The 27,269-nt window shown below is 38.0% G+C and overlaps 1 protein-coding gene across 11 annotated transcripts in view; it reads left to right on the top strand.

Annotated features, from left to right (window-relative positions):
* NEBL (nebulette) overlaps positions 1-26,972 on the top strand; it is a 273,043-nt gene extending 246,071 nt beyond the window's left edge. For 9 of the 11 annotated variants that reach the window (XM_072854422.1, XM_072854418.1, XM_072854417.1 and 6 more), the window contains 2 exons: positions 16,237-16,352; positions 22,069-26,972. In XM_072854422.1, coding sequence (XP_072710523.1) covers positions 16,237-16,352; positions 22,069-22,245 — 293 coding nt within the window. In that variant the 3' untranslated portion in view covers positions 22,246-26,972. Of the gene's footprint in view, positions 1-1,991; positions 2,379-16,236; positions 16,353-22,068 lie in introns of those variants that run through there. The other 2 variants (XM_072854421.1, XM_072854420.1) reach the window with 2 other exon arrangements.
* The last annotated feature ends 297 nt before the right edge of the window (positions 26,973-27,269 follow it).

Here is a 27,269-nt window from a genome sequence, read left to right as displayed (position 1 = left end):
AGTGGCAAGTTAAAGTGAAGGCTGCAAGTAAACCTTTAAGGTTAATTAATATTTTTCTTCAGGCCTATTGTTTGTAGTAAGCAAAGAAACAAAATACTACAACCAGAGGAAATTCTGGTTTAGGATTAAAATGTCAAACAGTTTAAGTCTTTGAGAGCACAGAAACTTGTCCTTAGGGGAGTTGACCTAGTGTCTACAGGGGTCACTCAGCTACTACTGGAACAAATTCCAGGCTTTGCCATGATGGCAGGGAAGTGACTGTGCACATTTGGGTACTACTAGGACAGAGCGTCCTGATGGGTGGCCAGATGATAGCAGATGAACCATGGCACTGCTAATAGGGCTACTGTTTTTGTCACTTCTGTTTTGCATTGGTCTTTGACTCATTTTGAGGTGAAGAATTCCTCTTAGTGTGTTTGGAATGAGAAGACCCGTATGTGCTGAAAGAGTATCACTGTTATTCTCATTTCACTGTTATTTATTCATTCTCTCTCTCTCTTATTATGCAACAATTTGTGTGCACATTTTGTTTTCATTATACTTCAGTGAAAGTGTTTTCCTTAAGGTTCCTTCTTTTGTTTTAGTTATTGAAGTCGTTTTATGCTGCTTTCCTTCAATCCTGTTTCAACTGCAGAATGTTTTCATTTCACTTTCTAATATTCTTCCTTCTCTCAGTTTTTAATTATCTTTCAATTTATTGTATCTTTGTGGGGCTTTCTGTTTAGCTCACTCCTGTTTTTCTTTGATTTAAATCAGCAGGATTTTATTTAATATTAGCAAGTTTTGCTTTCAGTCTGGAGGTTTCTACTTTAAAATGATCGTAATGAACATCCTGCAACAGATAAATTTAACTTTTTTTTGTCCCTGATACGCCCTTTTTAAAATTTTTTTTAGTTGAAACCTTTTGGGTTGGTTTTCTCCCCTTTTGCTTTTGATCTTCCCTTTTTTTGTCTTCTATTTCCTCTTAATTTCTAGTTTAATTGGTGTGCGTCAGCATATAGACGTGATATATACGTTTTTCCTTGCCATATGTTCAGAATTTTTCAGTGTCTTGAAGTGTCCCTTTATTCTTATTTTAAATTGTGTATAGTCTGCAGATGGAGAAAAGTCAGAGGTGAGTATCAGTTCCTTTCAGTCATGAATATATTGTTACTCTGCTGGGAAAAAACTTGATTTCTTGATTATTTTCTAAGTCATCATCATCATATAATCTTAAAACCTGTATAGAAGTCAGTCTGTAGGAAGCAGAAATCAGGTTTGCTGTACTCCCAAAAGCTCATGTTATGTAGGAAACCTTAGTGGACATTAGGCAGAATTTTCAAGTGCCTTTTGTTGCATTTTTAAAATGAGTGCTAAAATTTCATGTATTTGGTTGGAGCCAGTGTGTTACTGATTGGCTGCATGTTCAGTATTTACTCTTGTCTCCTTCAGCCTAAGTTCTTCAGATTCCGTTCATCTGCTGCCACCATACCAGTAGTGAGAATTAACATAAAGAAGCCTTGATCTGAGGTTTAAGGTCTTACTTTCTCTATTCTAATGAAAAGGGTCTGCCACTAACACTCAGGTTTCTCACTTTGCCTTCGCCTGGGAAGCTACCTTCTTTTACTCACGCTGGCAATCCAAATACACAAATTTCAACAAACCATGAAATTCCATTTATATCTTGGTAGTCTCTTTGTTTTTGTTATCAACCTTAAAAGTAACCTGTAGGTTGCTATGAGAAAACTGAAAATTTGTATTGGATACTTCGTTGATACTACATAACAATTGGTCAGGTCCAGAAAAGATTAGTGAAAACAACCTTTGAGGAATTAATGTGGCAAATGGGCATGCTGCCAATTTGACTCCAAAGTCTATGAAGACTGCAGAACACACAGTACTGCAGTATCTTCCTGTGGGATATGGGTACTTAAAGTTTTGAAGTCTTTATATAGCTTGGAGTGGAAGTTAAGTCAATGAGAAACAGTAAGTCCTTTCATCTCTCTCCCTAGTGGCGTGGCCTCCTTGTGCGATATAAGCCTTCTGAAGAAGAAAGCTCCAGAGTAGCTGAGCCTGCTCCCCTCCCTTTCTCCAGACTCCAGAGGTTATCTTTGTCCTTTCCTCACTAAGGCAGGAATGTGTTGTACGCCATTAGAAGAACTATTGTCTGAGCTGCAGTGTGAACACAGCCCTGCAAGGAGCAAATGTAGGCTTTATGTATTATTGTGTATCACTGGCAACAGCCTCGCACTGTGTACCCGCTCATGGAGAGGGCTTTTGTTCCTCAGCCCAACACTGACATTTTAAACATTGATTTCAGGGATGTCTCCTGCTCTCCCCCTAGCACACAACATCTGTGGCTCTGTATGTAAAATGTTTATTTGTAGGATTTGCCTGAAGCTTTGACACCCACCCATATGTACCACGGAAAATCCTAGAACAAGGAACTGTGCTGCTGCTTCTAGAAGACAAACTAGTCAGATGAAATGGAGAAAAATCCCTCTTCATTTCACATGCTGGAATTGCAGAGGTGCTCCCTGGTATGTGGACCAAGGAGTCTACTTGTGTTGGGACAGTGGTAATATTCTTCTCTTGTGCCAACAGATGGAAGAAGAAAGGAAACAGGATTTTGTTCCCTTCCTTGCTCTATCCTTTCCATAATTTTTAATAAAAAACCCTCTGGTTTTGAGGATGGGACAAATCACCATTAGTAAAAGACAAGTCAAAGAAAAAAAGAGGGAATAATACCTGACTGCTCTTTATATTGTAATATAGAGATCTGTTTTCCATCTCCAGGTGCAGCTGGCAGGAATACAGGACAGAAATCCTTCACCCCTCTTTGTATGCATATTCAGTTGCTAAGCTCTGTCATTTTAAGGAGGTCAAGCAGAATGACACAGCAGTTACATTTTCTTCTCTGGCAGCCAAGGAAGAATGGTTCTTTTATGCTAGGTAGCTGAACTCTGTTTCCGTAATGTTGTTCCCTAGAGTCTGGTAATCAAACATGGCATTCGGAGGGAGAGGAATTGTAGATTTCACAGGAAGAACTATAGGCTTTTGTGAGTTTCTTGTCCCCTTTCAAGTGTATCAGCAGGCTGCACTGCCATAGAAGGCTGAACACATCAAAACAACGCTCTGTGTACTCCCTCTTGGTGAGGCTCACATCCACACTTCTCTTATCCACCAGACTTACATCTGTTTCTGACATTTTTTTATTTTGGACTAGATGGTGCTTTGGTTTTGCTGCTTTTACATGCAAGCCCCCATCAGGTTTGCCAAGCTGAAAGCTTATGTGTGGGAAAAAATTAGTCTTCTTCCACTCAACAGTGTCATGGTAAAACTGTGCTTTTCCATCTTGGTAATCAGATGATTTTCTGTTCTTAAGTGTATCGTGTAGTATAAATGCTTGCAGTCAAATAATAAATACCTCACCCATAAACCTCTTGTGATATTTTTGAACTTGGCTAAATACTTCTCTGTGTATGTAATACGGGCACAAGTGCATGCATATGTTTGGTACCTATCTGATACCACAAATTATTTAGCATGAACAGTTTTCGTTGTTAGAGAGCTTACACTCCTTCAGAATTGGTGACTCCTGGTCTTCCATTCTTAAACAGATTTTTGCTGAAATGATATTGTTTCCGTTGTAAAGGTTTGCTGTAACCACATTGTACCCCAAAAGGACAGTGCTTGTTCAGGCAGCAAGACAGAGCGCTCTCCCTCCTGAAAACTGCACCTTTCATTTGAAGGTGTGTTTTGCTTTTTCAGGTTCTGCCTCCTCTTTTGCAGTGATTCCTAATGTTCAAAAGGCATTATTTTTTTTTTCTGATTAAAAATAATGACATTACAGTTTGAGGAGTTTTTGAAAATGGTGGGAGGTTTCCTGGTGTTAGAAAGGTGATACCTTTTCAGCTCTAGATTTGAGGTAAGAAGGAAAATTAAATGCAAGGTTAGTTGTGAGAGTTCAGATTTCAGTTAGAAACAGGTTGGGTGTGTTCCTTACACATGTGCTAATTTCTGTATAAGTTTCTGTGAAAAGAAGATTTCTGACTCTGAATAATTTCTGATTTCTCCTCTGAATAATCCATTTCAGCCTTTGAAGCCATGTAAGTATAGGAATCCAGAATGGCAATGGGAGCACATTTATGCACTGTCTTGAGTATTATTGAATCTCTCTGTCCTAGCCTGGACTATCGGACTTCTAGTGTCCTCTGCTGAGTGCTTTGTTAGTGCAGAACATGAGAGAGATTAGTCCAGAAGATTAGATTTCATTCTTTTCCACTACAAAGAGGTATAAAGTATCTGTAAAACCTTATTTTTTAATGTAAAACTTGAAACTTCATGTAACACTCCAAGTGAGGGCTTATTTAAGTTTTGATTAAGGTTTGATTTAGGGCTCTGGGATTAAAACTAAATATCCCACATTGGTTGTAATACATTAAGATTTAAATCGTGATTCATCTGAAAGCACATTTTCATTCAGTGTGTGTTCACTGAGGATGAGTTAATGTTCCAGGGAGAGCTTTACATTTCGCACTTCCAAAATATTTTTGCTTAGATACCCTCTGCCTGTCTTTGATTCCCATGCTTCTCTCCCACACCCTTGACATCTGGCGGCATCAAAAGCCAATTCCCACACATCCAGGTGGAGAATCCAGAAGAGATCCCATTTTCAGTTTCTGTAGTGTGGCAGCAGTTCAGGGGATCCTTCTGTTTGCCCTGCCAGCTGTCTGAGTTTGATGTTCCCTTTTTCTTTAAAGAGTCAGTGAGCAGAAAGTGGAAGGAAAATTTCCAAGTGACTCAACAGTTGGAAGTGTTAATGGCTCCCTTGGCAAGCAGTTGTTTCAGTTTTTCAGTGTGGTCCCCTAGAGCAGCTTTTGATACACTTCAGAGGATTTGATATCCATCAGACAATAAATATCATTAGTAAAATTATGTGCAGTCACATACTTGATCCTGGTTGATGCTGTCTTTCAGCCATTGCTCAGATTGGTTATACCCACTATGCAAATAAATAGCTGCACAGAAATCAAAGCACAGCTTCCGTGAGAAGAACTTGCAGGCTTCTCTCTTTAATGCAAATGGGCAACAGTTGATGTTCAGTAAATGTAAGTGAGTTCAAATTGTAATTGAAGGCGTGTGGGTAGTGTAACATGTTAACAGAACCTTCATTTTACTAACTCTTTCCATTTGTGAGGAAGCCTAGAGCAAAAACCTGCCTGTTCACAATTTAAGAGGGAATTGCAGCTTCCTGTGGTACATCGTGGCCCCACTAGGACCGAGGATGCCTCAGGCTGGCTTTCAGACATTTTGTGCCTTCATAAGTAAAAGAATGTGGTGCAGTGTGTGAGGAAAGGAAAGCCATATTGTGCTCTGTTTTCTCAGCTGAGACATGCTGCAGCTTAGGTGGAATGTCAGGCAAAAAAGTCAGCTGGCTTGTTTGTCAGTGACACCAAATCCTGACTGCAATTCATATTCAGAGCTCCAGAGCAGGATGCCCTGTGACTTGGTTATGTCCCAGTTACAATACCAGTAGGGGAAATAGGGGTACGTACAAATATTATGATACACCAGCTGTTACTAGATACATAAGCTAAACTCTTTGGACTGTACAGCTACCATTGAAGACTAATTCCAAAATAATATTCATAGCAGTTTCTGTTATAATCCCTATAAAATGAATGGGGGTAGTCCTTTTATATTTGAACTGCTAGAACAATTCCTAAGACATAATATAATGGAGAACATATATGTGGAAATGCATGCATTAGAGGTTGTAGAGATGAGTTGAAGACCTCGTCTTTTAGAAACTATAGTAAAAAAAAAAAAAATCATTTTCACAATCCACATAGGTCAATGGGTCTGCCAAAGCAAAAACAACCAGCCAAGGCCCTCCCCACTCCCATAGCACCTGTATAAACTGTGCTCCAAATACACAGTCCGTTCTGCTCTACTCCCAGTTAGTAATTCTTTTGTCCTTAGGTTGCAATAGAGTATTTAATGTATTAAACCTGCTTTTGTGAGGAAAATGAGTGAATTAAACATCTAGAAAAGATTTTGTAGTTGAATATTCAAAATGTAATTTTTTGTCAGTTGCACTACATTTAACTGGTTTAGAGTATGCTGTGTTCATCATAATAACCCTAAAGTGACATTTTAGGATTCAAAACTGGGGACAAATAGGACTCCAGTTTTAGGGTTAGAAGCCAAATCATTGAGGTAGTTTTATTTTTACAGTGCTGTAGTAAGAACTGGCCAGTGGGATCTGGAAGGGCGATAAATGGTTTGTATTTTAAGTGAATTAAATTGTAAGTGAAGTAGATTGTTGTAACTGCCCATAAAATTCTAAATGTCAGATATAGAATTCATACAGTTTTTAAAATCCTGAAAACAACTGTTCATAGAAGTTGGATGAAGACGATAATTGTTGTCATTCGTTCTAAATTGTAATTTTGTGTTGTGTTCACTTCCATTTTATCCTGTTCTTTAGCAAAAAACCACAAAACCATGTCGATATGAGCGAACACTACAAACAGCCTCTTGCTATATTTTTAAAGGCTGGTAACCTTTTGAAACATTTTCCTTATTGAATTTCCTGGGAGATCATTTACCACCCTATTTTATAACAAATACCTTTAGGTTTTGTGTGAAAAAGCTTACGTTTTAAGGGGCTGCTATGGAATTACATTTATCAAATCTGTTCTTCTGAGTGTTTGTGGTCTTACAGTCCTAAATGGCCTTTCCAAAGGCAGTCTGGGGAAGCTGATGGCATTTTCTGTTCATGAAAATTGTCTGCTCTGCCAGGAGAGGACTAGCTCGTGCTCTTTGCAGGCTATGAGGCTGCCACTCACCACCTCACTGCTCCACAGTCACAGGCATGGACTCTCTGGGTTGTTTGGGATCCGGCTTCTTCTCCTCTCCTGTTGGCAGATTACATGTATTTAATACTTTATAACTCCGTAATGCTTTATGACGACAATAATGTGTTAACGATCACAAAGGCTTTTGAGCTGTGACTCAGTATCCTCCACCCCCTGTTCCTCAGTAGAAACGATGCTCTAAGGAGTATCCACAAGCACTTCCTGGCAAAAATATTCCCTGGGTTATTGTCTTCTGATGAAGAGGAAGAGGGTGGATGTTTAGTTGACCGTCCTCTTTCTTTTAATGTCGACAGTAGAAAACAGGACATCCTGGGTTCCTTTCATTTTTCTCTAGACTATGACATTTAATACCTGCTTGCAGACATGGCTTCTGGAGACTGTGCTAGCTTGGGCTTTCTCTGAATATAGCCCTTTTGTGCAGTTCCTCTGAAGGGGAATGAAAGCCGTATGACTTTTATTTAAAGGAAAAAATGTCCATGAGAGACTGGCTTTTTGCAGTACAGAGGTTTAGACCCTCAGAGAGGCCAGAATGGACCTCAAGAAATAGATTACCCTGAAAAAGAATATAATGGAATTGACTGATCCACTGTTCCTCAAAATATGAAGAATTAAGGAGAAGGCCTGAACGACCAGACCCATAGACCATGATGCACTAGAGAGGCAGTTTTCCAACCGTTCTTCCACTGGACTACTTCTCAAATTCCCATTCCATCTGCTATTGGATGTATGATGGACTTACACAACAAAGACCAGTGTAACCAGTATTAATGATATTGGCTGTTCATGCAAATCAGGAATTTTGGAACAGGTGGATTTTTGTGAGTATGTTTGCTCTCAGGAGTAACTGAAATATGAGATAGTCCCCCCTAAAAGGAAAACAAATTACTAATAAAATACAGGATTCCATGTGGCATGAGCGCATTAGATGTTCTTTTTGACATTCCTTTCAAAATTTCTTTGTTTTCTTTGACATATGCTAAACAGCTATGTGTGATCTTCTGTTGTAATTTCATTCAAAATCAAATTTTAATTTCTTATATTGAAACTGCTTTTAAGAGTTATAATTTTATGATTCTGCATTTCCTATAATAATCTGCTTCAGCTTACGTAGTGGGTACATATAGTTAGGCTTAATTATTGCTACCTGATAAAATGGTGTTATAGAATAATGGTGCTTAAAACAGTCTTACTCTAATCATGACACTAATGAAGTTTAGTTTAAAACATTCTATTTTATCCATTGTAGTATGTCAGTAAGTAGTCTTGAGAGTAGAGACATTTTTATTTTTTGCATCATGAATAATTAATGTTAGTTATTTTACATACAAAATCAATGATTTTGTTGACACCCCCCTCCCCCCCCCCCTTTTTTTTTTTCCAAGTATTTGAAGATTGCATGGTTTATTTCTTATATCTTTATAATTTAGGTTATGGAAACTTCCTAAGCTTGTAATACTCTGAATTTGCCACTGACTCCAAGTAGTTCAGAGCTTCAGTTCTAATGAGGTCAGTGAGCATGGCAGATATTTATTAGCACCCTGTGTGAATTAGGCCATACTTTCACGTTGTTATTTCAACAACCTAATTATATCTGGGTTTGATATTCCAATTTAGTAACTAATACTGACTCCTGTAATGGATAGTATGCAGACAAACTGCTGCTTCTGACAGCACCACTGAGAGCAACAAGCCTGGTAGCTCAGACATCCGTGAAAGCAGCCTAACTGACGAGTTAAGGGCAAGAAAAAAAGAAAAAAAAAAGAAAGGACATGAAGGGAAAGGTACTGTTACAAGAAAAAATGCCAAGATGCCTTACCATGTTGTTTTCTACTGTTCTAAAAACAGCACTGTTCTGTATCAGGTCTCACCATCTGCAGTCTTCAGGTTAGTGCTTTTTATATGCTTATACAGTCTGACCTATTCCCAGTAAATTTGACTGTGCTGTGCTACTCTTTCTGACTAGAAAATAATAAAACTCTATAATAGATAAGAGTTATAATCAGCTTAGAGTATGTGTTTCCATTTTCTAGCTTATTTGAAAAGTTAATGCTGAGCAATTTAACTTTAGAGATGGCTGGGAATTTTTCAATATTGTTCATCAGAAGATAGCAGTTTAATGCCAAACTTCTTTATAGGAATGGATCACTTGTGATTAATGTCTCAATGCCAACCTCCCCCATTTTATTCAGTTTTGAGATTGTTAAGGTTATAGCTTGACATTTTTGAAACAAAGAATCCAGCTTTATGTTGAAATATGTTTAATTTTGAAGAGTCACATAAATTGTAATAAACATTGAAAATTATAAAAATTAAACCTAGATCTTTTGAAATGATTGTCAAAGAATTGTTTCTTTACCTGATTTTAAAAATTTCTTCTTACACAAGCCTTTGAAATTTTTTTTTATCCCAATTTGGGATGGGAGCATTGTTGGCAATCAGTTCTGCACTGGAAAATTATTACCGAGCTTTTACTAATGTTATCTGTATCTAACATATCTGTACTCTTCCGTTTGTTCTTTATACTCCTGTGACTGCTTTTTTATCATGTCCTTCAGAGTCTATCCCCTTGCTCTGTACCATGGGGATGCTGCAGAGTTCTGTACCTCATCTCAACCTCTTCACCATCTCTCTCTTTGGGCAATCCTAGCATACTCAGTAAAGTCTTTACGTTCTCCGATATCTGTTTTTACTGTCAAGTAAACAGCTCTTGCTGGCCGCATTAGGCTTAATCTTCTCCAAACTTCCACTATGACTTCTTTCAAATACTGTGGAGACCTAGGACACAAGTAGTTGAGCAGTGCATGCCACATGCTAGCACACAGGAGCATTCTGTGTTACATGGGATGCATTGTTTGGAGCTGGATGCTGGGGCATCTGGAGGGAAGCATCTGTGAGAGGCTCAGCTCTTTTGTGATTTGAACTCAGAGGGAGCTTGCACAGAAGTGAGGTGCTTGGGGGGGCATACCTTGGGACAGCTGAGCTGATCTAGCAGTTTGCTGCCTTCTGCTGCCTGTGGCCTTGGGTACCTGGTCCTGCCTCCTTCCTTGCACTGCATCTGTCGCTGGTCTGCTCCCTTGCTGAGCTGACTTAGCCCACCAAGCCAGGGGAAAAACAACCCAGCTGAGAGAAAGAGAAAGGGTGGTAGGAGTGTTAGATTGCCTCAGCCAACTCATGGAGCATCAGCCTCAGATATGCAGTGGGAATCAGGGCCTACAGCCTCTTTGAGAGGTGTCACCTCATGACTCCTGCTGAGTTCTTCCAAAACTCTTAACTTTAGCAGAGAATTATGTTGAGCACATCATCTTTAAAAGCCTGCTAAAAGCTTGTCTGTCATAACGATCAAGCCACTTTTCTTCTCTTTTTATGTCTTTCACATCCTATCCTCATTGTATCTATTCTGCCTTACTCGCTGCCAAAGTATCAAGGTTGTTTCCGATTAGCCTGTGATACGGGCCTTCTTTAAAACTCTAATTAAATTCTTGGTTGACCACAGTTGTGTTCCTTTTATCCTGCTGTTCACGCTTGGGCAGGATGTAAACTTCTGCAAAATGAATGCATTAGCCTTCTTCAAATCTCTCCTTAGAACTGTTTCTCAAGATACTTGTATGGTTAACACAATGCTCGGCTGAGCTCATCTCAAGAGCTTAAGCAGGAATATACACAGCACGGGAAATAAACAGGAGGAATTACAGGGTGTGTGGTTGCCCAAAGATGTGTACTGAAATCTCGATCCTGAACTCCAAATTGACTGGACAAGGCCCTAAGCAACCTAACCTAACTGCAAATTTGGCCCTGCTTTTAAAAGGGAGACAAACTATATTACCTCTAGAGATCTCTTCCAACCTTAATTGTTCTACCATGACCCTTCTTTTTTTTTTTTAATTGTGTGTTCTCTTGTACTCTATTGTCTCTTATTTTTAATTTTATGTCCTTTCTTTGAACTCAAACTCTTTGAAACTGTCTCTGTTACTTACATATAGTACTTTTACATATTTTATATGTAAATATATTTAAAATATAACTTTAAATACATATGTAAATAAATGTTCTTTTTCATATAGTCTACTTTTTTTTTTTTTCCAGATCTGTTTGGCAATCATTTTTCCTGTCCTTTCTCAGGTCGATTAGTACCTTTTCATCAAAAGTCTTGCGGCAAATTTTGATGGCACAACTGGAGGGGAAGTAGTACTTCAGCACATAAGGATAGCTGAATCAGACCCTGAGTGATGTCAGGTGCATTACTGTGGAAGTAATTTTGTTATTAGAAACACTGCATTCAGTTAGATTCAGGAAAGAGGTGAAAACTGTTGATAGTATTCAAGTATGCCAGTCTTCGTAAGTGATGATAATGTACCATTTTGTTCAAGGATGTGATTGGCAATACAAATTTTAACCCAAAACACTTTAGGTATTTTAATGATGGGGAGCAACAGCCAGCATCTGGGGAAGGTGATAAAAACCAAAAAAATAAAGTACTGAGCCAGAGTTTGTAGCCAAAGTCACCTCTGTGACACTTTCTGAAGAAGGCTTTAAAAAGGTATCAGTTGCTATTATCCACCAGCTTCAATGCAGCAATAATCGTTTAAGGCTGTATCTCCTTAGCTATGTAGTCTTGTAACTTGGACTGGGAAGTGGTCAAGGGCATCGTGCAGTTCAGGCAGTGACCCGTCCACATGAACAACATGTGGGGTGTACCCGAGTACCCCAGAAGTGTACTCCAGACCTACACTTCCCCACGTGTGATCGCACCACTACTTTGGCAATGTTTTCTGGTGCACAGGACATCGCTGAGTAATAACTAAGGGAAGGGCAAAAGAAAGAAGGAACTGAAAGCCATGGGAAAGACTTTCTAAGACCATGAGGGCTGCTCTAGATGTTGCAACCTGTGAAAAATAAGGCAGCAGCAAGGCAAAACAGGGGAAGGACTTCAACAGATGTGGAGCAACATGATTCCCATAAGCAGCTTCATCTATTTTGGGGGAGCTAGTCATAGTGTCAGTAATACAAGGACATATGATTCTGGCTCTGTTGCTACTTTTATGCTCCTCAAAAAATCTACAGCTTGATTGTCCTCTTACAGATGCTAGAATTAAGCACATAATAATCATCATCTTTTTACTTACTGCTCTCTCATGTTGTTGTTGTTAGTACAAAATGTTGCAATATTCTTAGTAAGTTCTCTGAAGTCTTAGTAGCCTAGTAGTGAAAACATGAGATAACATCAACACATGAAGTGAAATAAACACTTAAAACTGCATGATGTCTGTAAGAGTAAATAAGGTGATTATTATTTTACATCTGGTCCAGTAAATGGCATGTATTGTAATAAACGGCAAAAATGCGTAGTTAGCAGTGGAGATACATTGTTTTACCATGGATTATCGAAGTTCTGCTGTACAAAAGAATGAAAGACTTTAATTATGGTTGTGATAAAATATTTTCTCTTGGAACGTGCCCTTTAAATTATTTTTCTTTTCAGCATAAACTTTTTTTTACCTTGTAGTTACACGATACTCTCTTAATTGTTCCTTTCCTGTTTCCACAGTCTGACCTTTTTCTTTCCCAGTCCTTCTCAAAGCATGTCCTGATCGGTACACACTCTGCAGACCCCATTGTCTGCTGCAGCAAGTTGATACCCGCTATCATTCTTTCAGCTTCTTCTTTTTCTTGGAGGTTTCCTCTCTGTTTGCCTTTTATCATGTTCATTCATTTTTCTCTTTCTTTTCTCTGGGGAAGTCTATAAGGATATAGTAAGAGAAATATGATAAATACCTTCAAGTAGATAATTTAAAATTAATATCTGACTTGCTTGGTAAGTGGGATAAGAAAAAAAGTAAGTTTTGATACATCAGAATGCATCTGGTAAAGTCTTAATGCACCAAGAAAAAACATCTACCTGTACTTCTGGGAGCAATGGTCAGCCCTCAGCTCCCTCAGCAATAAATCTGGCTTCAGCTAAATGAATTTCATGTTCCACTACTGTGTTTTATTGTTCCCTTAGGTTAACTAAAACCAATCCTTTTGCTGCTGCTGCAGTCAGTGATGTTATAGAACTTTATACTTTGGTCTGAGCCAAAAGATTGCAGTTAACTATGGGTGATGATGATGAAGAAAAGTCAAACTCTTTTTGTGCATCATTTAATCTCACCTTGAATTATCTGTATGTCACCAGAAACACAGCTCAGATCTGTTGTCTCTTCACTAATCTGCTTATTTACATGGTTCCCAAATTATCTTCCTAATAGACAACCATCTGGAGATTTCTTAACTATTTTTTGTAAAAAATTGTTAAAAACTATTGGTCTTTTTTGCAGCCCTACTACAGTATTCTTTTAATGGGAAAAAAAGGGTGAAAATATTCAATCGAGTGTCTTCAACAGTGATATTTGCTGATACATATGCTCCTGTATATGATACCTAAATAGATAACTGGAAGATAATTAGCAAAGCTAATCCTAGAAATTCCTTCTTTTTGTTTGTATAGCATCTTTTTCTAATACTTCAGCTTCTAACACTTCCCAAAATTTCTCCTGCTTTGGAAGAAGCGCTTTATTTCCCTGAGTTTACAATTTCCATCGTTGCAGGTAAATTAGCAAACAGGTTCGCTGAGACAGTTTGACAGAATTCTCTCAGCTTGTGAGAAGCTGATTGCGAAAGAGGAAAGCATGTCTCAGACCTGCTGCTGACAGTTGTTGCGGAGGCAGGAGGTATGGGTTATCCTCCCCCGAATAAGCCTGTCGATTTGGAGGCTATAATGAAGCTGACCGTCAGTAGGCTTGCTGCCTTACACTGACAAGGGATGATTGGTAGGAATTGAGAAAGATCTGTTTTGGGGAGAAGGAATCAAGAGTAAAAAGTTTCTACCAACATCTTCACTTCTTTTAGGAAGAAGAAAGGGACTCTCGGGGTGTCTTCTCCTGCCAGGGACCAGGGAGAAGCTACCAGCCCTCTGTCGCTGCAGAGCAGGCAGGGTGCTGACTGATCTGTGGCCAGCGTTGGCTTAAGATACTACTTCCTATTAAGTTGAAAAGTTCAAGCTGTGCTCAGTTTTCAACCCACATGACCAATTTACTATTGGTGTGAGATGAGACTCCATTTGCTTCTATGGACTGACCTATGTTTATGCTGGTGGTGAATTAGGCAAAATATATTCATTCTGGCTTGATCACAGAACCTTTGATTAAACTATGTTTTCCTCTATTTTCTCATGAAGGGCTACATCTGGTCATGTAGGAATAGCTTGTAATAACACTGAAACATAAATTATTTGATGAACTACTTAAGACTATTCACTTAATGCATGATAATCCTGTGAACATGTTAACAAGCAGCAATTCTCTGATGATTAAACTGCTTTAAAAATGTCTTTGTACTCATATGTCATTAGAATGAACTTGGCACTTCTAAAACATCCATTATTCATCATGTTCCAGTGTTGCATCTGACTATCGCTTTAATTTCACTCATTTAACAAAGCAATCTATTCATTACAATAGTTTGAAACATGTTTTCTAAATCAGAAAAACCCTAGTTAAATACACAGCGTTACTTATCTTTACAAGTATAGTAGAGCAAAAAATAACATCCCAAATTGTAATTACATACTTGGTGCATTTCAATATGCTAACTAAAACTAAATGGATGTTTTAAGAAAAAACTTTGTTGAAATCAGTGATACTGTTATTTGGGGAATCAGAATAGGTAAAACACCATGCTGAAAGCACAAGGTTGACCTTTCTTTCCGAAATAATTCAGCAAACCTTTTCTCAGTAATCCTTTTTCACACGCATTTATTGTCCTGATCACTCAAGCAGCAGAGAAGGACAGAGTATTATTACTGCAAATATGAATACTACTTATATATTTTATTTTTTTAATGGTTGTTTCCTGCTTCTCCTGTATCTTTTAATTTTACAAGTCTTGGGTATTTCCATACATTGTGAACCCCATTAAATCCTACATTATCTTTGCTCCTTTTTGAATTTGTGTGTGATGGGCTGTTCCAGAAGTTTTTCTTCACTTCCTAGCAAGCCCATGAGATGTATCTCAGAAAATATTGGACTGCTAATTGACTCCATGTTTGAAGATTTTTGACTCATGGGCTGCATGGGCTCCATCTCCTGTAAGCGAAAGACAGCTTTTGTCAGAGGAGGTAGACTGAATACCGGTTAAGTGGACCACTTGAAGAAGTATCAACAGAAATGCATTTTCTTTTCAGTGTAGCTAAATTAATTTCCAGTTGAACTAGTAAAATTCTGGTAAATAACAGTGGGAGATGGGCTAATAACCTCCATACAAGCCAGAAATCTTTATTCTCAGAGTGCATGAGCGTCTTGCAAAACACGCACAGATATGCGGTGACTAAACTTTTAATCATTGGATTTTGAAAAGCACTTTAGTCTCTTAATTTTGCTTTAATAGTGCTTCTTGGGCTTGCTGGGAAAACAGTGGATAGTCACCTATGCTATGCTTATTTCGCACAGATTTTTGATCAAACATGTTTTTAACACATTCTGTTAAATGTGTCTGTTGCTGAAGGGGGATGTTTGAACAGCTATGGAAGGTTTACAAATGCTTTCCTAATAAGCAATAGAGGTAGGGAGTCCTTGTTGATTGTATTAACTCTTTCAACAGCTCTTGGTACAATAAAAGTCAACATATTAATGATTAGTCTATGGAATTGTTAAAATAACGTGAATAAAATATGTGTGAAAGAGATGGAACAATTGTGTGGTAAGAGGAAGATAAAGAGGTGGACTTGGAAAGATTTCAGTAACCCTTGATCTCTGTGTGTTTGGCTAAGAATATTGATGGAATCAGAATAAACTAAGAAACCTAACTATGGGCTCACTTTTTTACATTTGTGTCTCTTCCTGTGAATCACAGTCCTTCTTTGTTCATAGCCCAATAAATGAGAGTTAGTTTGCAATGAGTTAAGAATTAATTGCAGAGAATTTCTACTGAAACATTTCAAAACTGTATTAGTATGTAGCTTTTTTCATCAATCTTTCCTTAAAAAATGGCAGGTTATGGCACATGATATTTAGTGCTTCATCTGTGGCAGCATCAAAATTGAGTTAGTGGTGTCTCAAGCTTTTGTATGCCTTTTTATGGTCAGACTTCTTAAGGTATGTTAAGCTTTTCCTTCCAACTAACCTTGATAGCATTTGTGGATATATTGCTATAGCTTTGGCTACATTTATGTGTAATTCAACCTATGAAAACCCTTATGTTGTATATGGAAATCATTCTGAACTGTTTCATACTGAGGAATTGTTATTTACAATGCAAATAATCTACAGTTTCTACAAAATGCTAGATAAGGACCTTTTTTAAAACTTAATTAATGTGTCTGTATTTCTTTAACACGCAGCCCCGGTTCTCCCTGGGGCATATCAGCAAAGCCAGTCCCAAGGATATGGATACATGCACCAGACCAGTATGTCATCCATGAGGTCCATGCATTCACAGCCTCATTCAGCAGGTCTGGTGAGTATTAGATTTAAAGAACGATTTTATTTGGTAAGCAACATTATCAGCTGTTGTGAAATCTCTTAAATATGAGTGAATTGGTCCCTTTGAATTGTATAGTTGGACTATTCGACTGTCCTAGTCCTAAATGTAAGTAATATACCTCATGTATAAAAAAGATTAAGTGACTGAGGGCAGTGGCAAGAGCTGCTCTGTCAGAATGCATTAAATAAAATAATTTATGGTCTCCAGAAGGCAGAGAAATAACTGAATCTTCTATCTGCTAAAACAAATAGTAAACACTGGGACAGTATTTCACAGGCTGAGCTTTGATGTTATGCTCTGTGATGAATTCAGGCTCCTAGCGCTGGATGAAAACCAATGGTCTCTTAAGATCACTCGGTTGGTTTAAATTTGTTTACAATTTTTTGACTTGCTGCTTTTGTACTAGCAGGCTTTGTGCCTATTCATATTACTCATCTCTGCTTGTATAAAGCTAGCTCAGACTCCATATTGGTGCGCCCTTTCTAATTCAACAGAACAGTCATGCACCCACTCGTGCCTGATCCAAATCAAGTTATACTCGATTGCTGGGTGACTGGGAAGAAGCTTTACCATGAAGCCATGGCCACAGTCATGAAGTTCTTAATTGTGGTGGATGGCAATGTGAAGCTGGAGTGAATATTTTGTTTTAGAAGTAACTGGTCATGGAAGGAGAGCTGAATGGGTGCTCAGCTAGGGTTTTTAGGAAATTGAGCTTCTTTTTTCTTTTTGAACTCTTTATATAAAAAGTTACGTTTTAATGGTTATCATATTTTTTTTATCATATCGCTGTCTAGAGATTTCATAGTTCGGATCCAGTCACATTTTACCTTAAAAATAGCGACTTGTAATTTTGAATTCTGAACTGTTTTGAACTGATGTATATTTACGACCTCTGTCACCTTTTTTAGACATGATGAAGTATTTAAGTATGAACCAAACTGAGAGGTTGCTGAGCTGAAAAAACCTGTTTTCAAGATTAGCTGAAACTTGTATTTTTCTTTAAGACTGAAAGTCCATGGCATTTTATATTGTAAAGATCATGGCATTCTGGGAGGTCTGGGTGCTTTCAGGCTTGCCAGTTTCTCAGCTGCTTGGGGGCTGAGGGGGCTAACTTGCTGGGAAGTCTGGGATCCAGATACCTGCACCTTTGGGTGATCCAATAACCTGGGAAACTCCTTGGACACCTGCCTGACAGCTGTGAGGCAGCTGATACTAGAATCAGCCATTGATTTCCAAGGATATCACAAGGCACCTGGGGAGCTGGCTGCTTTCCAAAAGGGCCAGAGTCCAAAAAATGGGAGACCTGGAAGCCTGGGCTTTGCCAGCAGATTTGCTGCTCAGTGGGGAGCAAAGCAGCCTTCAGATCCAGCAGATAGAGAACGGAGATGCCTGCAAATCTCAAAATGCACTTAGCAGCCTTCGCAGCTATCTGGGCAGGTAGATGGCTACTATTTCCCTGATATCTCTCTCTCCCAGTAACTTACTTGCTGGGCTGCCTATTGAAACAATATCATTTCAATCATCTTGAGAATCATCATTTGTCTCTCCTTCCAGAACTGGGAATACAAAGGTAATAGGAAAAGGAAGGGAGTGAAGTTAAAGCATTTAAAAAATAAAGGATTGACTGAGTGTCTCCTTTCAATAGGATTTCTTAACCCTTTTGTGAAACTGTTGCCATTTGACATTCTTTTAAGTGATAATAGCCCTTAATCATGGGGAAAAAGGAAACAGCAAACATCATAGTTTGAATGGATCTTCTTGCTGTTAAAGAGTGAGTGGGTTTCCTTGTGGACAATAAAACCCAAACATTTCCAGAGGGAGAAAATCAAGGACTGCTGGCCTGGTGCTGACTGCTAACTTGCCAGTCTGGTAAGGAAGACAGAGTGTGGTCTTATCACCCCCCAGGGTGATGATTCTGCTCAAAAAAAAAGTGGCATCTCGGAGGCAGCTAGATACCTGGCCATGCTCCCTTGTCTTTCCACCTTCACATCAAAAGACTATCTTTTCTTTAGCTTATGCAGCTTATCCAGGTGTGCTGGGCATGTTACACTCAGCTATTGGGATGGCACAAGTGGTTCCCAGTATGTGCTGGGGGAAACCTCTGGTTGGGGATGTGTTGAAGTGTAGTGATTTGCACAGACCGAAGATGGAAGGCAGTGTTGCAGTGCTTTTCAAATGCTGTGTGGACATGCCTAGGAGATCTGACAAACTTACACAATGTTAGGTTTATTGCTTTGAGCTGCCTGTTCAGTTCTGGGCTTTGAGCAGTACTGCCAGAGATGTAGCCTTGTCTGGCTAATCCAGGCAGAGGGAAGAAAGAAGTAAGAGAAGAAAGTAAGAGGGGGAAGAGATGGGAGGAAAGAAATCCCAGCCTGAATACTGGTCTCAAAGCACAAGCAGTTTTTGAGACTTAACTAAAAGCAATGAAGGTAACAATGAAGGTGACTGATGGGACTCACCCGAGTTTGGCCAGGACATCTCTAGGGTGAGAGTGATTAAGATCCCATGGGTTATATCAGGGTGGAGATGATTGGAGATTTAGCTGCTGTAGTAAAACCTACTCCTTTCAGCTGGTTTGTTGCACTGTCATCAAATCACGGTCTCCAAAAGGCATAAGTTAATTTTATAATGACGTCCACCAATTTCCTATACTGAGAAATAGAAATTTTCTAATTTTTAAGTTTTCAAATTCTGGTTTATGTAATTTTGAGCATGATCCTAACACAGTCTCTGGGTAGATTTTTTTTCCTAGATAAATTGTGTTATTTTCTGATTCTTAACTTTTGCTCACTTTCTATGAGCAGTTCTGCATAATGGGCTGAATTAAGTTGTTGCTCAGAGTACATAATGTTTTATAACAGACCCCTGAAGGCTGTTTGCCTCTTTGGAAGATAACGGAGGGTGCTCTCACGTCTTTAGCTAACTTAAAAGTGGCAGGAAAACAGAACCTAGGTTGCAAATTGGCTTTCCTTGATAGCTGTTCTATGTGAAGGATGCTGCAACAGGTACTTTTCCTTGCAAGGAGCGATCCATAGAATAAGTATAAACTGGTGGGTGAAGTGGAAGTATGCATCTGTCAGCTCACATCTGGCTGGGGAGCTGAGACTGAGAGAGCTGAGCTTCAGTAGTTCATATGCACAAGACTTACTGTTCTGTCTGAGCAGTAGCTGCAAGTTAGACCTTTGAGGAGGTGGGAGATAAGTGAGTATTTGACTATTTTACAAAACCCCAACCTTTTCTTATACCCTCTTGTGCTCTCAGTACCTGCTAAACTCACTACCGACAGAGGAATAATTCACTAAAATGCATTTTAAAAATCCCTGCTTTGAGTCCTTTAAGCATTGTAATTCTCAATTATATAGCCCAGACTACACTCTGAAGTGATAATTAGGCATTAAATGCTAACAGGATTATTATGGAGATTTCTCCTGACAGCCATTTAGTACCTAATTAGGTGTTAAGGCCATAAATTTAGGTTTCTCAGCAGCATTTAGGGCCCTAATAAATTTTTTTAAAGTTTGAAATTACCAGCTTGTCTTCACAACTGTGCCACCACGGTGATGTAGTCAAGCTGCCTTAAAGGAGACAGCAATAGTACATCCTATACCATGATGTTCTAAGGATGAGTGAGCATCCTTCTGGGTGAGCAAAAACTTCTCTGTTTTTTTCCACTTATATGTTAGTTTAATAAAACATTTAATCTCTTCCCCTAGTCTTTGCCCATTTAAGGGAGACATATAAGCATGGCCCAGAGGAAAATCTATTCTTTGCCTTATGCCAGATAAGGATTTACTACCATTTTTCTTAAATGGACCTTTTTTTGAAATAAATTGTTTAAAGGACTAACTGCTGCTGAGCTTGTTGTGATAGCATATTTTTCACTGTTTTTTTTGAGTTAGTTTCAAGGCTCAGTAGAGAGATCAGTTGAAATAGTTGGAAAAATAGTTTCAAGGCTCAGTAGAGAGATTGGTTGAAATAGTTGGAAAAAAATAAAATTCTCAAAGGCAGAGACCTTTCTTTAGGGTCTTCCAACTACTAGTTTTCTAGCTTGTGAATCTTTAAGGAATTTTTGGTGATGATAGAACCTTCCCAATTAGTTGCTTCGATGTAGTGCATAAACAATGATGTTTTTTTTTCATCACCTTCCATGAACACTTGGAATACATTGAGGAACCATCAAGAAACCACATACCTTTGGTTGAAAATCACTCTTGATCACAGCCTGTAGGGCAGCAACATTACAAGGCACGGCAGAGAACAATTACACAGAGCGAGACTCAAATACAGTTCAGAGTAGGCTTGTCAGGAAAACTAGTGGTCTCCAGTGTTTAACCAGGAGTTGATTTCTCTGTAGTGTTTAATCTGCACTACCAGTGATGAAGGCAGAATCAAGACAAAAAGTGTATTTCTAGCATGGGAACAGTAATAATGACTTGCCCTATAGTGTTTGAATTAGATGATCACAAATTTCCAGCACGTGACAAACGGCCTACTCATTGTGTGTGGAGGAATCTCCATCTTTTCTGAAAATAATTTCCTTAAAAACCCTCAAAAAAACATATATGACATGGGCTAAAACTAATCCAGAATTGTTTCCCTCAGCTGGGAAGCAGAACAAAGTTTGCTGTCTCTTAAAAGGTTCAGACAATAGTTCTAGGCATTAACGGAAACATTGACCGTTTTTACCTTATTTCTCTTTAAATCATTGTACCAGAAAAGTTCAGCTAGGTATGGTGACATATCAAAAATTGCTGGTAGGGAAATTAAATATTATCAGTGATGCTTGAACTGCTCTTGACTTCTGTCGAGAGACAGGGTAAGGAAAAGAAAGTACTCCTGGGAATTTTAAAATGAGCTAGGTTTGTTCTGCTGTTAAGATACAAGGGTAGACTGTTTCCTCTGAGTTTGAAAATGCACTTTGAATTCCAGTAAATGATAGCATTTTATTGGTTATGAGTGGAAATAAATACTCTGTTTAGAAAGAAAATGGAAATCTTGGCTTCCAGTGGACAGAGGTGTAGAGAAATTTGGCTTATCTAATGACAGGACTTTGTGTTCTGTTTAGATCAATATTTTAACCTGAATATGCAAAAATGAGTACTCATAAAAATTATTTTTGCAGACTTTTTGAAATCTTGTTTGTATTTTTTTTTTTTTTTTTCCCCATTAGATAATAATATATTCCTAATTCTTAATCTGGGGTAAAATCCTAATGAAATGAAGGACATTCAGTGAGATGGCAAAGTTAATGACCTGGATGAAGACTGTATTTCTTTTCTGTAGTGAAGACACAGGAGAAGCTATTGGGGAATCATGCAAATAGGGAGCAGAAGCACAGCTAGCCATGGCTGGATGTAATGAACTGTTACTAGTGAATACGTGAAACAACAGTTGGAGTATTTCAAGAGGCAGTGAATGGCTTGAAATCTCTTTGTATGAGGACTTTGGACAATATAGGTTCACAAAAATAATTATTTTGGTACTCAGAAAAAGGGGCTGTATTCACTGCATATTTGACAGTGTGGGGGGTGTACGGTTTCTTTTCAACAGGTAACTTGTGATTTCTCTCTCTGCCTTGCTCCTTCTGTTCTTTTTCCTGCTCTTTTCATTTTCTTTGTGCAAAGAAGAGAAGGAATCTATCTCTGTTTAAGCTTGAAACTTTACAGCCTTGTTTTCTTTCCTTCAACAGAGGACATACAGAGCTATGTATGACTACAGTGCTCAAGATGAAGATGAAGTTTCCTTCAGGGATGGTGATTATATCATCAATGTGCAACCAATTGATGATGGCTGGATGTATGGTACTGTTCAGAGAACTGGGAAAACAGGAATGCTTCCAGCAAACTATATTGAGTTTGTTAACTAATTTTTGTCTCTAGTCCTTTGAGCTTTATTATGATTTACTCAAAATCTAACCTTTTAGAAAAAGTCAGAAAAATCTTTAAAGAGTACATATTCATTACTTTATCACTGCTGTAACAGTCTGCATTCTCACTCAGAATCCAATTTAGAGTCCTTTAAAGTAAAGATAAATAATCAACAAGAAGCTCAGAGCTTTGAAAACAGCATTGCTTATAATAGTGCTCCCTCAAAATGAAAAACATATATGGAAGCCTGGTGCTGCCAATCCTATAAAGATTTCAGTCAATTAGCTGTAAAGGGGAAATACCTTTTCCCTACACTTCAAAGACATTATTTCTCTTTATAATAACAATCATAAAATTGATTCACTTCGTATGGCACTCCGAAGTCACAGGAGGTTAACACACTGAGTTTGAACACATCTTCAAATTATTAGGGAGATGTTTAATGTTTGAGCAGTTAGCATTCTAATAAAAATAAAAATATTGAGTAGATAATTCAATAATTTGAAATAACAAATAATATGCTAATAAAAAAACCAAATAAAAACCCCTACTGCCCAGCAGCCTTACAGTAAACAGGTCTATTTTGACAGCAAAAATTTCCCGACTCTTTCATACCCACATTTATTTCTGGATTACCCATTTTGTCTTATTTCCAACAGTGACCTCTTCTATCAGCTTTGCTTGCATCCCAGTCCATCAGTTAGATCCATGCCTGGGATTCATGGTTCTTTGGTATCTTTTCCACAGAAAATTCCTTGCAAAGACTATCTAGAGTATAAAACCTGTCAGTTCTTCTGTTTCCTTCTAATAATACTTAGCATTTAAATAGAAACTTCCATTAGGGCAATGTACAACCAATACTTCCTGTTAGTTCCTTTACCTTCACCTGTACTGCTGTAAATAAATAGTCTGTATGAGGCCCCAGTGCTGTGCAGTCACACAAAGCCTGCAGTCACATCCCTCCTTCTTACCACAGGTAACTCGCTTAATGGCTGCTTTGCTGATGAGCTAACGTACCTACCCCTGCTGCAGAAATACTCGCACCTCCATTGAGGAGTGGAGGAGAGCTCTGGTTATTGTAGTGCATTTCAGCTCAATGGCCTATTGCTTCGGTTTCCTCCAAAAAATCTTGGTGATCCAACAGTGGGTTGTATGCTTGCCAAATGATTAACGATGGAGAAATACTATGTTTTCTTTTACTGTTTTAATCTTTCTCATAACTGACACAGAAGGGAAAACTAACCAAACAGGAGTCCAACATACTCTATGCCATCATGCTTCAGTTTAGCTATCCATAGAAAACAGTAAAAATATTTTGCTGACAGACCTTCACATATGCTATTTGGTGTCCATTAACTTATGGTCAGAACTGAGAGATCCAGGTCTCAGTCTGTGAGGCTGAGGAGAGGATCAAATAACCGGTGACATAGTGGACCTGTCAGAGGGACTGCGGCAGCAGGCTTGGGTCACAGGGAAGTTGCTTTTGCTTGGACTGGGTGCCAGGAGGGTGCCGTGTTCCCTCCCAGGGAGAAACTCTGGGAGGAAGGACAAAAGAGTTAAAGATTCACATGGGAACTTACTCATGTGGATGCATACATGTGTAAGGAAGAAAATTTTTTTGCTGATAGTATCATTTGTGGTGTTCAGCCATGTGCTAGAGAAGTTAATTTTGGAGTATCTCTCAGAATGTTGAGCCTGTGCTGGCTTTCTTCCATTTCTGAAATTTTTAAAGTAGGATTAAATATAGAGGTTTATAGACAATTTTGTATTTCTCGTTTCACAAAGTAAGCAAGCCTGCAGTATCTATTTAAAGAATAAAGAAGGAAGGCAGTATGGATTTGTTATGTCAACTGAAAGTTGTCAGTGCAAATACTTGCTAGTTCTATTTTGGCATACAATTAGGAACTGGAAAGCTTATGCAATTTTTTTAGGTGTTGCTAACAGGGCTGATCCCAGCTGCCAAACAGGGTGGAATGACTGCATTAAAAAAAAAAAAAATTAAAAAATGTCTGTGACTGTGGAATTGCCTGTGCTTTCTTGTCAGCTGCCTGGCTAAAGCTGACCAAGAGCATCTAACTTCAAAAAATGTGGTTTAAAACCAGGGATGCGATACTGTAAATACACAATCTGTATGGGTGACACTGCTGTCATTTAAAATTCTTGAAAGTTTTGCATATAGAGCTGCTGCTGCAACAGACCCTTATGCATTACTGGTGACTTCCACGTTAAATTAGGAAGCTTTGCAGGTCAAATGGCTTTTTCAAGAGGCTGATGTGGTAAGCTGAGCTAGAAGCTCTGAAACAAGCAGTCTGCTTCTGTGTTGGTTTTCATCACCAGGCATCAACAGCAAGGAGAGGAATCCCATCTTACGATGGCTGGCAAATTTTTTATGATGATGCCTGAGGCAGAATTGGCTATCACTTGCTGCTGTGCTGCTCTATTAGCTGTGTAATGCTGACAACAATAAAAACAAGTTGTTAGTTTGTTAGCCAGATATGAATAAAAAGAAATATAGGGCATAGATATATTGCATCAAATTGCAGTTTTTACTGACTTACAAAAAAGAAAGTCTCCACCTATAAATACACTAGCATTCTTCCTAAGTAAGGAGACGGCTTACAGTGTTGAACACTGTATGTATAGTGAAAAGTAAATCGGAAAATGAGCATTTGATGGCATTAGAGGACTATGTTATGCTAAACAATGGAAATAAAATTTCCTTTCTGAATTTTGAATATTCATTAGCCTGGCAAAGCAGCTAAAGCAATTTGCAAAATAAGAAAGGTCAAGAAAACAAAACAGTATGTGAATTGTATTCCTCTTGAGAATGGTGTGTCAGCAGAATTATTAAGATCTGTTTTAAGTTACTCATTCATGAAGTCAGGTTTTTATGTTGTATATGCTTAGTCATTCGTGTTTATATGGAATGGTTCCTGCTTTTTGATATAAAACAAACTTAAGTGTCATTATGCAGCTTTGTTCTAAGCAATGCTATCAAAGGCCCAAAATTATCAGAGTGCAATTATAAAAATGTTTTTTAAGATCTAAAATTTGTAAGGTAGGGAAAGTAAGTCAGCAACTAAATTGTGCCAGCACAGGTTTTACAAGGCATATGTTGGAGCCTGTTACATGCAGTGGGATATAGGGGTGAACAGATGTTATATTCTGTCTTGTCACCTTTAAGGTATATATTCCTTTTTAACACAGCATGTTCCCCTCACTGTACTTTCTTCCTGTAGACAAGATTTTTCTGGGGAAAGGAAAAGACTTTTAAGGAGCCAAATTTCCCAAGATGTTCCAGAGTTCAGGTTGGAAGTTCACACATTCAAATTTTAAGCATTTTAGAAATAAAGAAGATACAATGTGCTGTAATTCTTGCTAACACGAGTATAAATGTAGAAAACAACATAGAGCATATTCATACATATATACAAGAACAAATGGGTGCCTTGCTTTTCATTACTCTTTCTTGCCTGGCTAATCTTCATTTTCTAAACAAAGCTACTTACAGATACTGCAGTTGTAATTTTTCATTATGGAACATTAGCATTTAATCTTGATGAAACACAGTTTTCTTGATTACATTTGACATACCATAAACCGGTTCAGCAGATTGGGATTTGACAGAGAATCATCTCCCATGGATTATATTTTTGACAAATGTGTCCTTACCAAGTATTCCTCGGGGATATGGAAGGTCTCCAATACTTGGGAAAGGTAATAATTCTAGTTTTTATTGTACAGTGACTGCATGTCATCTTATACAATGACAAAGAAACGACAAATACAGAAGTCTTTGGCAGAAAGTGGTACAGGGTATAAAACGTTAGATTTTAATTATGTTGATTAATACTCCATTTAAAATACAGAATATGCTTTAGTTAGTAAATGTTTAAATAATATACTGAAACAGACAAAAGATGCTGTTGAAAGAAGATCTCCAAACTGATGTGCTGGCAAATGCAAAGTACTGGTGAGCTGTGGAAGAATAAACTATTTTGCAATGCTTTAGTGATTTTCTCCAGCTTTATCCATAGGAACCCCATCTCTCCTTTTGAAAGAAAGCCTGAAAGCTATATTTCCTAAACTGCCTGCACTACAACAGTATATTCAAAGGAATTTCATATGCTTCTTGTGTCTGATAACTAGAATTTGCATATTGTACTTAAGTTGTAATCCAGTTGTTGTTGACATTTGTTTAATTATTATTATTTTAGGGGGGAAAATAAGCTATACTGTAGCATTTAAATCATGTGTATTTAATATTACTATTAGAAGTTGCTAGACCATTGGAAGACAGCAATGGCTGTATTGACATTGATTAGCATGATGTGGAAACTCTCTCAGCTGTTGGTTTTTGCAGTGTGATATAAAAAGCAAAAATGAACCGCTGTGCAGTTTGGCTTATGTTTGCTTTAAAGTGTGTAAAGTTTTAGTTATTTTGCAAAACTGTACTGTATTTGGGAGTATACAGTTATGAAGGTAACAATTGTTTTTCAAAGGACAGCTATACTTACTCTTGGATCATATGTTGTATCATCTTAATTTGGCTTTTGTTATGCAGAAAGTTAACACCAGCTATTAAAATATATTTTAGTAGAAATGCTTTAATTCCTGTTTCTTCCTCTACACTGTGAATATTTAAGCCTTGGTGGACTAGAGCAACATCATGCTGCCCAAAGTACTAACCTATGCAAACTAGTTCACATTTTAGTTGATGTCACAGTGGATGTAACATAACAATTTATTTTGCATAACATTAAACGTCATTCAAATAAAATATTAAACCCAGCACTATGTATGTATTATATTCATAAACAATACTCTGCAAAGCTACCATAGCCATTGATATAAGCTATCAAAGATGTATATTGTTTTAAGTAAGAAAGCTTTGAGTTTTCAAACTTCAGTAGAATATTTAGCACTATTATTCTTCAAGCTCGATCTCAGAAAATAGTTTCCTAAAATACCATTTTATTTCAGAATTGCCCTCTCCTCAGAGGGTTAATTTGCTTTTTCAGTC

This window comes from Ciconia boyciana, chromosome 2 (assembly GCF_034638445.1).
Source record: "Ciconia boyciana chromosome 2, ASM3463844v1, whole genome shotgun sequence".
NCBI classification, from domain to species: Eukaryota; Metazoa; Chordata; class Aves; order Ciconiiformes; family Ciconiidae; genus Ciconia; species Ciconia boyciana.
Note: the sequence above shows the minus strand (reverse complement) of the source record. Positions and strands in the feature narration are given on the sequence as shown.